Source organism: Acomys russatus, chromosome 15 (assembly GCF_903995435.1).
Source record: "Acomys russatus chromosome 15, mAcoRus1.1, whole genome shotgun sequence".
Taxonomy (NCBI): domain Eukaryota; kingdom Metazoa; phylum Chordata; class Mammalia; order Rodentia; family Muridae; genus Acomys; species Acomys russatus.
In genome coordinates this window covers 36,216,538-36,232,937 of record NC_067151.1, presented here as the reverse complement: position 1 = coordinate 36,232,937, position 16,400 = coordinate 36,216,538, and the positions used below count along the sequence as shown (strand labels likewise).

General features: G+C 36.7%; 1 protein-coding gene across 1 annotated transcript in view; it reads left to right on the top strand.

The window, feature by feature from the left end:
* Window positions 1-14,830, top strand: part of LOC127199002 (arylacetamide deacetylase-like 2) — a 32,719-nt gene extending 17,889 nt beyond the window's left edge. Inside the window, exons 3-6 of the mRNA XM_051156903.1 lie at window positions 1,011-1,233; window positions 2,157-2,298; window positions 3,946-4,117; window positions 14,083-14,830. Coding sequence (XP_051012860.1) covers window positions 1,011-1,233; window positions 2,157-2,298; window positions 3,946-4,117; window positions 14,083-14,685 — 1,140 coding nt within the window. The 3' untranslated portion in view covers window positions 14,686-14,830. The remainder of the gene's footprint in view (window positions 1-1,010; window positions 1,234-2,156; window positions 2,299-3,945; window positions 4,118-14,082) is intronic.
* The last annotated feature ends 1,570 nt before the right edge of the window (window positions 14,831-16,400 follow it).

The following is a 16,400-nucleotide window of genomic DNA, read 5'->3' as shown; positions in this document are numbered from 1 at the left end:
AATTGTGAGGGGTTTTTATATGCTTTAGACAAAGAAATGGGTTTTACAGTATGTGATTGGGTGTCATTTGGGCAGAAAAGCTGCAATCAGGGAGTTATAAGCCTTGGAGTTTTGTGGTTGGGTAATGTGTGTAGGAACAAGTTGACCTATAGAAATGTTGGGATGAAGCAGTCATGGGACATTAGAAACTTTGGCCTGGCTTCTCCTAATTGGTTGTTGCTATGTGGCAGATCATCTGCTGGTCAGCTTGACCAGCAGAGTGTATTTGGACTTTCCCAAGGTGAACTGATTATGTTGCTAGGGGAATTTTTCTGTTTAGAATACTTTATGGTTTTTCCTAGCATCTGGGTTAGCCCTTGGTCAGGTTTAACACAAAATGGAGTTTCATTTTCAAAATGGAGTTTGTCTGGTCCTTACATTATCATAGCAACTTCCAGCCCTATTCCACCAGTAGGGACAGAGTTTCCAGATCAGTATCAGATTAATATCTTAAAACATCTATTTATGTATTTTTGACAGTTTTATGCATTTACCTGATGAATTTTCTTCTTTCACTCTTTCCTAAACTTACTCTAGCCCATTTCCAAAACACATGTCCCTCCTCCTTTCTTGTCTGCATTCTTTGTGTGATCCAATGAGTTTAATTAGAGTTTCTTGGTAAGAATTTGAAGAAGATTATTTACTATAGCAGGGACAAATAATTAACAGATTTTTAAAAATGTATACCTCTTTCTTCAATAACCAATAATTATCAATATTTCCTCAGGGAGTAATGGGATTTTCTCTACTCGTCCAAGATCATATAAATGGTTCATGAACTTAATCTTGTGGTAATCTGGTTCAGATGAAGACATAGAGATTTTCATGCTACCAAGATACAGTTAGGAAATAAAATCATTCCTCCAGATTATTATCACATTCTCTATTTTTTATCATTGTATATGAATGTATATTTGTTGTTACTAAAAGGAAAGTGTTTAATGTTTTATTATTTTGTCTTGCATTTATAGGCTACATTATCTGAAAATGTAGGTCTTATGAAATATGAGAAAGTATTTTCAACTTTATCAGAATTTTCCTTTACAAAAGCAGTTTCTGATGAAAACATAACAGTGATTGACACAAACTTTAGTGACATTCCAGTCCGTCTGTATTTCCTAAAGAAAAACTCTGAAAAACAGCGACCAGCTGTAATTTTCATTCATGGTGGTATCTTCGTCTTTGGAAGTGTCAGTAAGTGCATTTCTGATGTGTGTGTTTTTCATATATTTATATTCAAATGAGTGCTATGCATTGACAGAGTATTTGTCAATATAATGTTGACTTGGGTAATATATACTTCTTAACAGAGATACACAGGAATATATGGGTCATGGCTCACACATATTTCTTCATTCACAGGTTAGTAAGTAAAACAATACTATGGAAATAAGACTGTTTATTTATAAAAACTTTGCTAATTAATAAACATAGATAGCCTGGACTTGGATGTATAAACATTTAATTTTTAATAAAATCAAGTAATAGCTTTCTTTCATTTGTAGCTCCTTACAAAAGTTAACTGTGAAAGAAATAGAGTTAAAATAAACATGAAAAAAATAGGATTGAAAAAAAGAAAAAAAATTCACTAAGCTTTTAATGTTTAACAATGTCAAGAATCCTTTTAGTTATAAATTTTATATATGTATACATATATATATTCACTTAAAATACATAAATTTTCATTTATCATGTAAGACATAAAAGTACTAGCAAATGAACTAGAGAAAATGTAAAAATTTTAAGTAAAAAATAATAAATTTGTAGAACTTGCAATGTTTGGTGAGATATATGCAACTAATACAGAAAAGTAATATGAAATATACTTACAGGTTTGTTTAAAATGCATAACTTTATGTAAATATCTAAGGCTTTAGCAAAGGAAAAACTCATTTGCTTAAATTACACTAAAAATGTATCTTGTATCACGTAAGTTGATGTACCTATACTTAAATTTTCCTTTAAAAAATAACTATGGTCAGTATATTAATTTGTGAAAATTATGACACTGGCTATAATGTTATTATCAACTTAATTCCAGATTCCCCAATTCTTCCACCAATGGTTTTGAGGAATATGGTGGTAATGAGTTGTAAGCATTCTTTTTCTTCCCCCAGAATGCTGTCAGAGTATTTCCCTACATGACAGCCAAAGTGAGGATTACAAGGTTTCCATTTCCTTCTTTTCAGAGGTACCAGCCAATGACGCCCTGAACAGACTGACAGCAAAGAAGCTTGGTGCTGTTGTTGTGGGAATAGAGTAAGAGAGTGATAATACTTCTTACCACAGCTCTTGTGCTCACAATATAACTTGGCTTTTTCTGAGCTTGTCACCCAGCCATCAAATACCCATATCCTGTGGGGGTTTGTTTATATTATTTTTCCCTAGAATTTTCATATCAATGTGTTATCAAAGGCTTTATTATTTGCGGGAATTTCTGACATTATAGGTACAAGTGTAAGGCCAGAGGAAGAACCATCTTTGTTATCACAGGCATGACACCTCTAGGAGTGTGAACTCCAGGTTTCACAAGTAGCTGCCTATCTACCAGTAACATAACTAGAAAGGATACATATTATTTTTTGGTATGTTGAGCTTTATTTGACCTGGTTATAAAACAGTGGAAGGTTAGTTTTGTTCCTGGTTCTAGGTTTTTTTGTTTGTTTGTTTGTTTTTTGTTTTAGGTAAAAATGTTGAGAAAACTTGACTATATTAAGACATTATCTAAATAATATCTTATTATCACACGATTTTACCAACCTTTCCAACAACATATAAAATATGAGGAAGTTCTTAATACTTTATGAACTATTGTGTCTTCTGTGCCACTGAAATTGTCATCAAAAGGATGAAACACTGGTGGACATCTTGCCAATTCCATAGTGAATAGTGTAGAAATTGACTTTATAGACTTATAGACCTCAGATGAAATCACTGTAAGGAATTTCATAGTTGAGAGTATATTAGGGGCTGGTAGAACACACTAGAGAGATCAGTTCTGTCTTGTTCACAATTACTTATTAATGGAACCAGAAAAAAATACTTTCGTTTTGGGAAATCTCTAAATTAAAAAACTATGAATGTGTGCCTTCCCTGCAATATTTGTAGCTACATTTGATACATTATTGTTTTAAATAAGGTTTTTAAATGGTATGAAATACCATATGCTGCTTAAGCATTCTACATGATTTTAGGTACTTACTGTTCTTTATCTTGAAGAGTAATAATAGTTTTATGTCATTTTGCCAGTTTCAAATATTTAAGAAACAGAATGAAATACAAATATATGCAAAGAATACATGATATAAGCATTGAATAATTCCCCAATTCTAACAGATATTAAGATGAAAAAATTTAAAAACATGAGTTCAATTGAGGCATGCTTCAAAGATAGAACACACACAGCAAAATATGAAAAGATACAGTAGTACTTAGTCTTATGAAACAATTCAAAATTCTAAGTATATCCTTTGGTATCCTGAAAATGTTCACACTTCAAAATGACTATGTTGATCTAAATTCTGATTCACATCAATTTATGATGTGAAATTCTACAATTTCTAGAATATGGGCCTACATACATTTATAATGAAAGCCACCTGTCAGTAATTTACTCTCATATTTTCTGCATGTAAAATTTCTGGATAATCATATCAATGGTGCTGAATTTCATTTGAGTCACCAAGTGCACTGAGGGCCACTGAAGCTACAGACTTCACAGGGTAAACTCACCTTCTGTCTCACTCCTTCTTTTTAAAGAAGTTACCAGTGAGCTCAGGGTTAGTTGGTGGGACTTACTATTCAAATAGGGCCATATATCAGTGCATCTGTTGGTGAGAGGGAGATATTTACTTGCATTATTTTAACATGGGCTTTGCCATGCTTCTCCTTGATTTACCTCTTAAGCTACAGACTTGCTCCTAAGAATATATTCCCAGCTTCACTTGAAGACTGTATTTTTGCGGTCAAGTTCTTTCTCCAGGATAAAGTTCTTGCAAAATACAGAGTTGATCCTGCTCGCATCTGCATTGCGGGAGACAGTTCTGGGGCTTCGTTGGTAGCATTAGTGACTCAAACGGTACGTTGTATGTGTTATATATGTTTTAATCCTAACACAAAAGAAGCTGTGTTTTAGGTGCATTTGTATTACTTTTATACAGTATCTGTGAACTTTAAAATAAACAAGTAAGATTAACCATTTTGCATAATATTACTTTAGATGTGGCTTTATTTTCTAATGCTAAGGAAGGCTTTTTAAAAAATATTTATTTTTATGTATATGAGTGCTCTATCTGCATGTACCCCTGCATGCCAGAGGGGGCATGAGATCATACTAGGGATAGTTGTGAGCCACCATGTGGTTGTTGGGAATTGAACTCAGGGCCTTTAGAAGAGCAGTCCGTGCTCTGCTTTCACAATCCTACTTTCTTTTTTAAGGATGGGGGGCAGGCTCTGGGCATTGAACCTAGAGCCACTTGCTTCACCACAAGACTATGCCACTTTCTCTTTTAAACTTACTGTTTCAACACAGGCATTTGATAAGATTCCTGGAAGTGCTCTGCAGTTTGTGTAGACCTTGCACTTGTGAGCCTTCTGCCCCCAAAACCTCAAGATCCAGGTAGTAGAAAACTGTCATGCTAATCGTGGCTCACTCTGCCAATGTTAGGGAAAACACTGTCATTATCTATGAACTACTCTAACTCATTACCATAAGGGATTTGGATTCTGATTTTATTGATTTTCTATAGATAAGATAGAAAAATATCAAAATTTTTGTATCACTACAAGTGATGAGTATATTAGCTTCTTTTTTTCCTCTGAGACTAAATATCTGACAAGAAGCAGTTAAAGGGAAGAGAGGATTATAAGAGTTCCTAGTTAGAATCATTCGGTGCATCATGGCAAGAACGGCCTGGTAGTGGGAGTTGCTTATGGCTATAGCAGTGAGAGTATAAGGCTGTTCTTATCCCTCAAGCCTAGAATTCAGAAAGAGATGACTGCTGGTACTCAGCTTCATTTCTGAACAATCCTCTTTTGTTCTCCTGAGAGCCTCAACACATAAGGTGGTTTACCTCCATGTTGAGGGTGAATTCCCCTGACTTAATTCTCCCTGAAATACTCTCATAGACACTCCCACAGATGCACTCCAGTCCGGAGCTCCTGCATGATTCTAAGTCCAGGCCGGATGGTACTGATGAGTAATGATGGCAATGTGGTAAACATGTGGACTGTCGTACATAACATTGGGCAACAGATCACGCTTGCATAGAGGAATTCCTACTGTTATAAAATTAAGACGTCTCATATTAAAATTCTTGCTGAGCCTAGCTAAATAATCACTGTCTAGTAGGCAATATTTTGAAAAGCAAACTCAGTCCAATGCATGATTCATATTCCCCCAAATGCTTTTGTAGAACAAAATGAATGTCTTTTATTTTTATCCTATATACTGGCTTGCTCTTACAAAGTGGATGCAGTCTCAATGTTCTCATTTATTGAATTTTACTTGATATTCCTATTTTATTTAAAATTTAATCCAATCAATAATGTAAGTTTCCTTCTTCAAAACTAGTTGATTCATTAGAAGACAACTATCCCTTTGATTATCCAATCATAAAATCCTAATGAAATGCCATCTCATATAAGCCCAGAAAAAACTTAAAAATGTTTTATTGAAATACTTTAATTCCTGTTTGGTGAGGTAACTGGTACCTGAGCAGGCTCTGAGAAAAATATAACTTTCTTTTAAAGAAACTTCTAAAGTAAGTCATAGTTTTTTTTGCTAGTATCTAGCTCCAGTACACAGGGTAAACAAGGCAGGTCATAGGATTGGAGAAGACCAGGTGATTGGCTGGTGTTTCTCTCTATACTTTAAGTCTTTTCTTTTCTTTTCTCTATTTTTATTAAGTTTACATCTTGGTCATGGCTCCATCCCTTCTCTTCTTACCCCACCCTCTCCCTCACCCTCACTCTCACCCTCACCCTCCTCCCTCCCCAATTCCTCAGAAAAGAAGAGCCCCAACTTCCTATGCACCCCATCTTATCAGGTCATACCAGGACTGAGCGTGTCCTCTTCCCCTGTAGCCTGGCTAGCAGTCCTGCCAGAGGGAAGTGGTCAAAAAGCTAGTGAGTCCATATCAGAGACAGGCCCAGCGCCCCTTACAGAGGACCTGAAGCCTGAGATGCAGAGGCCTAGGGCGTGGTCCTTGGTTGGTGCTTCAATATCAACAAGGCCATCTGCGCCCTCCTTAGATGCTTCCCTTGGTCGTAACTCTTAATCTTTCAAGCTGGTAGCCTTGCTATTTGGGGTCCACTGGAGAGAAACACTAAAAGAAAAGAGAAATATCAGGGGATCAAACCCTAGACTCTTAGATTGAGAGTCCAAAGCCCTATCTATTGAGCTATCCAAACCTTCCAATTTTTCCCTGGCCAAAACAACTCTCTAGCTAAAACCTTTTGATTTTTAACAGCAGGAAGTTGTAATCAGCAAAGCCAAGTAGTTCTTTTAGTTCAGAGTACAAGCTGCCACAGCACTGACTGTTTCCTGCTGTAAATGACAAGGCGTTGTTAAAAAGAAAACCCCAGTTCTTTTAAACTTACTGGCTTAATGATCTCTAGCTTCCTAAAAGCTGATAAAACAAATAAGACTGCTTATCACTCAGTGGTGGTGCATGTCTTTAATCCCAGCACTCGAAGAGGCAGAAATAAGCTGATCTCTGTGAGTTCAAGAGAAGCCTGGTGTACAAAGTGAGTCCAGGACAGCCAAGGGTGTTACACAGAGAAACTCTTGTCTTGAAGAACCAAAATAAATAAATGAACTTTCTAAAGTTAGAAGCATACAAAAATATATACACATCTGGCAGACAAAGCAAACAGAATTTTACAAAACACACATACATACACACACACACACGTATGCCCACGTGCACACATGCACACACACACGCACATACAATCAACAGATAAAACAAGGGAGTTCCTAAAGACACCATTCATCGACATATATGTAAGCATACATATATATGTGTACTATACATACATACATATAGACAATATATACAGACAGACAAATAAACAGAGAGATAATCTGACATGGAAAATAAATACATACAAATAAGTACAACTGATGGATGAAGTTAATTCCAGTGGGCTTCAATGGTTGTTTAATTCTGTCTTGGGTTTATATACCATCTATGGGAAAAAATTACATCATTCAAAAATAGATACAATACTTGCATAAAAGGGGAACCACAGTAGGATTCTTGATTCTAAGTTATGTAATTAGAACTGTATCTAACTAAATACTTCTGTTTACTATTAGTTTAAAGCAGTGGTTCTACCTATATGCTCATTATCAGTTCAAAGTTTTATGTTTTTTTTTTTGAACGATATGTATTTTAATCTCTTTTTAATTTTAGGAGCATTCACCCAAATAGTAGTATTTTCTTTTATTTTTTTATTTTATTAATTTATTCATATTACATCTCAATGGTTATCCCCTCCCTTGTATCCTCCCATTCCTCCCTCCCTCCCATTTTCCCCTTACTCCCCTCCCCTATGACTGTGACTGAGGGGGACTTCCTCCCCCTGTATATGCTCATAGGGTATCAAGTCTCTTCTTGGTAGCCTGCTATCCTTCCTCTGAGTGCAACCAGGCCTCCCCCTCCAGGGGACATGGTCAAATATGAGGCACCAGAGTATGTGTGAAAGTTAGTCCCCACTCTCCACTCAACTGTGGAGAATGTCCTGTCCATTGGCTAGATCTGGGGAGGGGTTTGAAGTTTACAGCCTGTATTATCCTTGGCTGGTGCCATAGTTTGAGTGGGACCCCTGGGCCCAAAACTGCCTATCAATGTTCTTCTTGTAGGTTTCTAGGATCCTGTGGATCCTTCAACTTTGCTATTCTCCCATGCTTCTCTCATCTAGAGTCCCAGTAGGATGTCCTCCCCTCTGTCCTAGTTTCCTGGTAAGTGAAGACTTTCATGGGACATGCCCCTTGGGATAGTATGCAGACATAAATGAGTATATACCATTTAACTCTTTCTGCTTCTGGGTTAACTCACTCATTATGATCATTTGTAGTTCAATCCATTTGTCCACAAATTTCCGGAATTCCTTGTTTTTAATAGCTGAGTAGTATTCCATAGTGTAACTATACCACAGTTTCTTTATCCATTCTTCTACTGAGGGACACTTAGGCTGTTTCCATGTTCTGGCTATTATGAATAAGACTGCTATGAACATGGTTGAGCAAATTTTCTTGTTGTGTGCTGGAGCATCTTCTGGGTATATTCCATGGAGTGGAATAGCTGGGTCTTGAGGAAGCCCTATTCCCAGTTTTCTGAGATAGCACCAGATAGATTTCCTAAGTGGCTGTACTAGTTTGCATTCCCACCAGCAATGAAGGAGTGCTCTTCTCTCTCCACATCCTCGCCAGCATGTGGTGTCACTTGAATTTTTGATCTTAGCCATTCTGATGGGTGTAAGATGAAATCTCAGAGTTGTTTTGATTTGCATTTCCCTGATGACTAAGGGCGTTGAGCATTTCTTTAAGTGTTTCTCAGCCATTTGATATTCCTCTGTTGAGAATTCTCTATTTAGTTCCAAGCCCCATTTCTCAATTGGGTTATTTGGTTTCGTGGTGTCTAATTTCTTGAGTTCTTTATATATTTTGGATATTAGACCTTTGTTTTTCTTATTTCAAATGCACATTATATGTTCAAAGCAAGAGTTTTCTTTCTTTTTTTTTAAGCAAGAATTTTCATGTCAAGATTTTTCTAAGAAATAGGTGTGTGTCTTCTCTTATGTAGATAACCATTTATTCTTTGTTTCTGTATTCATATGGCCTTTCTTATCATGGTATACACTCGGGCCTTATCCTTGGACTAAACCTAGTATTTCCTTGATTATTAATTTTCAATCTTGTTTTGCTTCTCAGTGTAATTTACATGGAGGTTCTCAGAGGTCCTAGCAGTTTTTACTATACTACAGGAGGGCTTTTAAATTACTTAGGTCAGAAAATCTATAAAATCATCATCAGGGATTATGAAATCATCAATTCATTTAAACAGCACTGTGTCATGAAGGTGCATCTTCAAAATAATCCATAGGAAATCTGCCCAACAGAGTGAAACAATAGGCAGTGAGAGTCTCTGCCATGCCAGACATCTGATGCAAGCATGGAAAGGCAGTATAGTAACAATAAACAGTCATGAGGCAAAATCCCTGGGGCTTTGCTTAAACCAGGGACACACCCATTCGTCAGCCTTGCAAAAACGACTGGGCTACCACCAGGAAGATCACTTGCTTGCTTTGACTAATCCATCATGCAATTGTTCCCAGCTGTTTTTCAAGTAAAAATAAAATCTAGATGAAGTAGAGTACAAAATTTGTGTGTTCTTGTGTTTTAAAGAAATAGGGCAGGCTTGATGAGGTGGCTCAGAAGGCAAAGGCACCTGCTGCTAAGCTGGAAGACCTGAGTTCAGTTTTCAGAACCCACAGAGGAGGAAAATTAACCAAATCCTAACACTTGTCTTCTTCAGGCAGTGACGGCACAACACATTGTTCTCATATGAATCATCAGGAAAAAAAAAAAAAAACAACAACAACAACACTATTCTAAACTTTGTAGTTAAAAACTAAGATAAAGAGTTAGGGATTAAAATAGGTCACTTCAGTAGGGAGCTCCACTGTGATGTCTTCTTATGAATCCTGAAGTTCCCAAGATTCCACCAAGTCATTTAGAAAGATGAAAGGATGGCAAATGAGTTAGTCAGATGAAGATTAATGAATAAATAGGCACATTTGTGAAGTCTCAGAAAGTGTCAGGAGTAAATGAATTAAGAAAAAAACTAGAAAGATAAATAAAGACAACCTCCTACTTAACTGAATAAGCTTTTAGGCATAACATATCCAGTGTATAACATAAGATGGAAAATGATCCATGTAATTGAGGTAAATTACTCTATGTGCTTAAAAAGTGATTCATTTGATTAGGAGTTAACATGTGCAAACACAAGTGTGCATGGTTACAGTGAAATTAATTATGGTGATATTAAATACATGCAATAGTTGTTGCCAGTTTGATAACCCTGTGGTTCTGGCTAGTACAGAATAATTAACTTGATTAATCCTTCAGTTAATTTTTGGAAATTAAATTTAGCATATGACTTGAAATAAGGAAAGTAAGAACACTACATGCTAGGTAAGCAAGCATCACATGCAAGGCTTAGGGATATTAGGATTGAAATGTTTGTGGATGGAAAGTTGGCTCAGTGAGTGAAGAAGCTGGCTACCAAGACTGACAATGTGAGCTCTATCTTTGGAACATGTTGGAGGGAGAGTACAACTCCTGCAAGGTGTCCTCTGACCTCTTAGTTTAAAACTGAAAACTTAGAGGGAAATACAGAATTTCTACCAGGAAAATTTTAGAGCTTTCGAAAATGAGCATTGGATGAAAAGTGTATCTAGTGGCTCACGATAGCACATGACTAGGGAATTTTGAAGCCACATGCACACCTGCACATTCTCATCCCCCACCACCCCCGCCCCTACCTCTCTCTGTCTCTGTGTCTCTCTGTTTCTCTGTCTTTCTCTCTGTCTTTCTCTCTGTCTCTCTCTGTCTCTCTGTCTCTCTGTCTCTATGTCTCTCTCTGTCTCTCTCTCTCTCTCTCTCTCTCTCTCTCTCTCTCTCTCTCTCTCTCTCTCTCTCTCTGTAGGTTATAAAATTAACACGTCAGCAAAGAACATTATGGGAACATTAGAGAATTTAGGACATGTACAGAAGGATAAAATAAGAAACCACTACATAGATGTACCTCAGGAGTATTCTCTGTTGTTCCTGGATGCTAGGGCCAACACTGCTCCGACTGCCATCGTGGCTTCCTACTCCACCCTATGCACCATTTTACCAGTCACACAGGGAGCCATCAGCAACCTTTGTTTTACTTTTACTCAAACTGCCATTACATTTTTTTGGTGTGGCTACTGAAATTCTGTAAGAATGCCTGGGAGGAAAGTTTAGAAATAAGTCAAGCAATTTAACTCACCATATTTCTTATAGACTTTTTTACAAGATCATAATTTTTCTAGTTGAGAAGAGAAGATTCAGCCTTACAGCTGCATAAGTTTTCCTTCCAAGGTTCTTGTATCAGGATAATTGCTCAGAAGGTCTCAAAGTTTGTACAGAGTGTTAAAGGCATCTTTTGATTTGGTAGGGTGACACCCTTCCCACAAAGTTCCAGGGTGGTGTCACAAAAGACTGTCAGATGCAAGAAACAGAGATGTGACCACCATATATCCTTTCTGTGCTTCAAGGTTCAAATGCTTTGGGCCAGGTTAGACCCTGTGATGTCCTGACTTGCCAAGGTTAAGGCTTCCACTGCTGTTCCTCAAGTTTTCAGTGTCCTAGGTAAATTTAGACACTGACAATTCCTGTTCTCTTCAGTGAAAATGAACCTTTAACTGGTCACCTATGTCTCTATAGAGAATTTAGCATAGGACATTGTGAAATTAAATTGTGTACTAATTAAATTAAATTAGTGTACTATCATCAAGTTTTGGAGTTTGTAATAAAAGATTTTAATTTTAATTAATATTTGTGATTGATGCCTTTTAATAAAGTTTAAAACTGAGAACTTAAAGGTAAAGACAGTATTCCCACCATGAAATTTTACTAGCTTCAGCAAAGCAGGCATTGGAATAAGAAGGAATTTAGTGTCCCAGGACAGCACAGGATTAGTGAAATTTGAAGCCTAGACAGTCTCTCCCATGAATAGTGTATAATGGTATTTATTCCGGTTTGTTTTTATTTAAGGAATGTGGATTTTTCAACTATATAGGGAACTATAGTTCTCTCCTTTTTCTACCTTAAATGTGATAAATTTCATTTAATTTGTATGTGTGTATACATGTGTTTATGTGAATATACACATTACAAATTTATCCACTTGAATGTTCATGTCTATGCTTATGCATGTAGAAAGCAAAGGTATACAGTGAATCTCTTCTTCTATATTTCTCTACCTTATTTTTGAAACTGGGTCTCCTACTGGTCCTAAGACCACTGGGCCAGCTAGATTTGCTATCCAGTTAACTTCAGGAATCCCCCAGAGTCCACCCTACCCATACAGTCCTGATGTAATATGGATATGCTGTTATGCCCAGCTTTCTATGTGCTGGTCATCTGTACTCAGGACATCAAGTTTGTATCAACAAATATTTTACTGACTGAGATATCTCCACAGTCTTTAAATGTACTAATTTCTCATTCGTTTTCTTTTATAATTTCAATATAAAATTAATTGGTTAAACTACCTTGTAACCTTGGTGGTCTTCAAGCACAAGCATGTGTGTGCTAAGTCACTTGAAGCAGCAACCCTAGTACACATGAATCAGCTATCTCATGACTCTGCCTCAGTTTAGAGAGTATGTGCACTGCAGAATTTTTCTCTGCTTGTCTGAGAGGCTTCACTTTATTGAGAAAATATCCATTCCAAAACCACTGGGAAAGAATAAGAAACCTGGAAATATTCCCTTAGGGATGCTTTTTCTGAACTTATAAGACCTCCCTTCTGTTGTCCTGCAATTTGGAGTTGGTCAGCCTTCTGATAAGCTAATGAAATCTCATGGAATTCTTTTATTTTGTGGAAGTCTTTTGCCTTTCTGAGGACGTGGCCTTGAGAACTCTTTGCATAGATTGGTATTTCCCAAAGACTTGCAGCCAATCCAATCACTAACACAGAACTGCTGCAGGAGCTGCTGCTCTACAGTACTCAGGCTCACAGGGGAAGTCTAGGTCCACTGCTGTGAAGAGGACAAGAAGAAGATAACGTGGCTACAGACTCAGGACTCCTCTTATTTCTGATAAGAAACAGGCTGCACATGCAACATCCATGTCCTTTTCTGGTCTTCTCATTTTCATAAATTATTCTCTCTCTTGTCTAATTTCAGGAATTTCATGAACCCACCAGTGGTTTAAATAATGACTTCTATACAGTTTAAACATTAGGCCTTTACTGGGTTGGTCTCCCAGATACTGTCTAAACTTAACATGACTATCCTATCACTACAGCCCTCCACGCAGGCAGCTCTTTACCTTCATGCTCCCTTCTGTGTTCTCTGTGATTCTCCCTATTAATCTTGTTTCTCCTTGTATCCCTCTCCCAGCCAGGAAGTTTCAAACTCAAATTTCTTGCCCCAGATATTGTGGCAAGCTGTCGGCTCTTTATTACAACCAACCATCTCTTAGATTGCCTCTAGGCACGAAGGGCTGGCTGACCTTCATGGTTGTGAGCAGATATGGGAGGACAAGCATTTGCAAATAGAAAGCTGGTGATGGGCCCATGAAAATAAAAATACCAAGATCCTGCCAGCACTTACCTTTCTTCCAGTACAGTATTCAACATTAGAAAATACGAAGACACACCTTCATGAAGGACCATCACCCCAACAGTCTATCACCTCTATCACATCATCTTACTTAGATAAATGTTAAGTGTTTTTTTTTTAACATGCCTTAGTTCCAACTTAAGTTTACCCTACACGTGAGCATTGGGAGTTGTATTTGTTGTATTTCATTATATTTGTAGATTTTGTTTATTCTATTACTCAGGTCAAAAATTATTTTAGGAAAACTAGACATGGTAATAAATTCATATAATTAGAGCACTTGGAAGACTGAAACAGGGAAACACTGTGTTCTAGAACAACCTGAGATTCACAACCAAACGTTATTACAAACAACAAAAGCCTAAAAGAAACAAAAAAAAATTATAGTTCTTATACTATGTTTTCTAGGATGCTTCTGATGATCTTGATCATATTCCTGTCTCATTGTCATATGTGAATAAATATGTGAGCAACAGAATTGCATTGTTTCTCCACAGATGAAAATGGAACATTATACTCATCTTTCTAACTTAATGAGTAAATTTATGAGAAAAATCGCTAATAATGTTTCAGATTAATTTTAACTTAGGCTATTAAAATTAAGTTATCAATTCCTTTTTTCAAATGTATTGACTCATTCATATTCATTTCTAGTTACAGAATGATCCAGAATTCAAAGGTAGAATTAAGGCACAAGCTTTGATATACCCTGGCCTACAGATGATTGACAGCTATCTGCCATCTCATCAAGATTATGAACATGGTCCAATCTTATTCAGAAATATGGCATTCAAGTTGGTATCCCTCTATGTGTCTGAAGACACAGCACTGGCCCAGGCTATACTGAGAAATGAGCACATGCCTGAAGGATCAAGACATCTGTTCAAGTTTGTTAACTGGAGTTACTTTCTTCCTGAGAAGTATAAAAAGAACCATGTTTATACTGAGCCCATTCTTGGCAAACTAAATCCTTCTTATCCAGCACTTGTGGACAGCAGGCTGTCCCCTTTGCTAGCCAGTGACTCGCAGTTACAGAGTGTGCCACTGACCTACATTCTTACATGTGAACATGATCTCGTAAGAGACGATGGTCTCATTTACCTCTCACGGCTTAGAAATGTTGGAGTTCAAGTTACTCATGACCACATAGAGGATGGAATCCATGCAGCTTTGTCATACACCACAGGTACAGTGGTCTTACAATTAGGATTTAGAATAAGAGATAGGTATATTAATTGGTTAGTAGAAAACCTATAAATTGGTACATGTATATAGGTTATGATTTAGTTAGTAAAGTAATCTGAAAATTGTATTTTGAACTATTGTATGATGAATGGGCACAAAATAATGCAAGTTTGGGTTAAAACTTCATTTCAATCTAAATAAAGATTACCGTATAATTTTTGGGACAGTTCTTCTAAATTTTAGAAATATTGCTATAATGAGGATATTCATTTTATTATTTCCATAAATTATAATTTTTCAGGAAGGACATACTCTGAGTATTAAAAATGGTAAGATGTGCAAAAATATGATGAAATTCAAGGTTGTAACATGAATGGAATCATGAAGAATGGATAGGAGCACATCACTCTCTAGTGCTCCAGAGACAAAAAAAAAAAAAAAAAAAAAGGAAACTAATCCCTAAGAGTCTGAGTTCTATGTAGCTAGTTCTAGTACAGCTATTGTTATATAATGGCATGCTGTATTAAAAAGAAAAAAAGGTTAAATATAGTAAAGAAAACAAATCATAAATGAGAAGAAAGTGTAATAAGGTACAATTGTAATGACATATGTATGGACTGAGCATCACAGTGTACTTCTGCTACTGTTCCAGTCATGGCTGTCCATACACTTTTCACTCTACTCTAGGTAAATTAAGAAGTTAGTTGTTTGTTTGTTTGTTCGTTTTTCATTCATTTTCACCGACCTTAGGGCAAGTAGTAGAGGGTTTACCTGACAAAGTTTCAAAGACCTCCAACTGTCCGACAAGGTATTTAGACAACCAGAACAGCTGTTGAGGCTTTGCTTGACAAATTTCCCAAGGTTCTCTGACTGATCACCACTGCCCCAAATGTTATCTATGCCCCAGGTGTAATTCTGTCTAAAAACTACTTTGAAATCTGCTTATTCTCCTAAAACTGCCATTCTCTCTATTTCTCACTTTGACTATGAGCCCTAAAGAAAACTACACTGGAAATCTGTTTCCCACAGAGAACGTTGAAAGAAGGCATCTAGCCAAAGGCTTGAGACTATTGGGTGCAGCTAGACAGAGGCTGCTGGAAAGAAAGTTAGGGCTTTGGCATAACAGTACACGATTAGATGTTATTAGCTGTAGAAAAGTAAGACTTGTTTCTTTACAATCTATTTGAAAGCAATAGGAGGTAGGTTTGGGACATCATGCTATACAGAGGACCCCTTAGCAAGTAGCCAAAACTTGGATAGCATACCAGGTGGGTTAGGACTGGAAGTCAAGTTTTTTTTCTTTGTTAAGGACATTTGGTTTTGCGCTCTGCTGCTATAACAGTCACATAAGCACAATGGCTTTAGCCTGGGGGAAATCTATGATCCCACTTTCCTGAGTATTATTTAATAAATATTAATCAGGTCATGCTCACCATTGCTTGGAAATTGATTGATTTTTGCTTTATGCCTTATTGTAGGTTATAGAGAACTGTTTGCATTTCTTTGTTAGATTGTTTTATTGCTCTGTTGATTTTTAAAGGCTCTACTGATTGTAAATGTTTTGAAAATCATAATATAATCTGTAATGAATAAAACTGAATTTCACTTTAAATAAAATACTGGGGTTGGCCCAAAGAGACAGGAAAACCAGAAGAAAAATAAAGTTCTCTTGGACTAGAAGGCTTTCCCATTTGTATCGCATTTATGCCTGGGCCAAAATTTTTCTCTCTTCTATTTCTCAACCTCTCCTCAACAACTATTCCCTCTGACCAGTTGTTCAACCAACA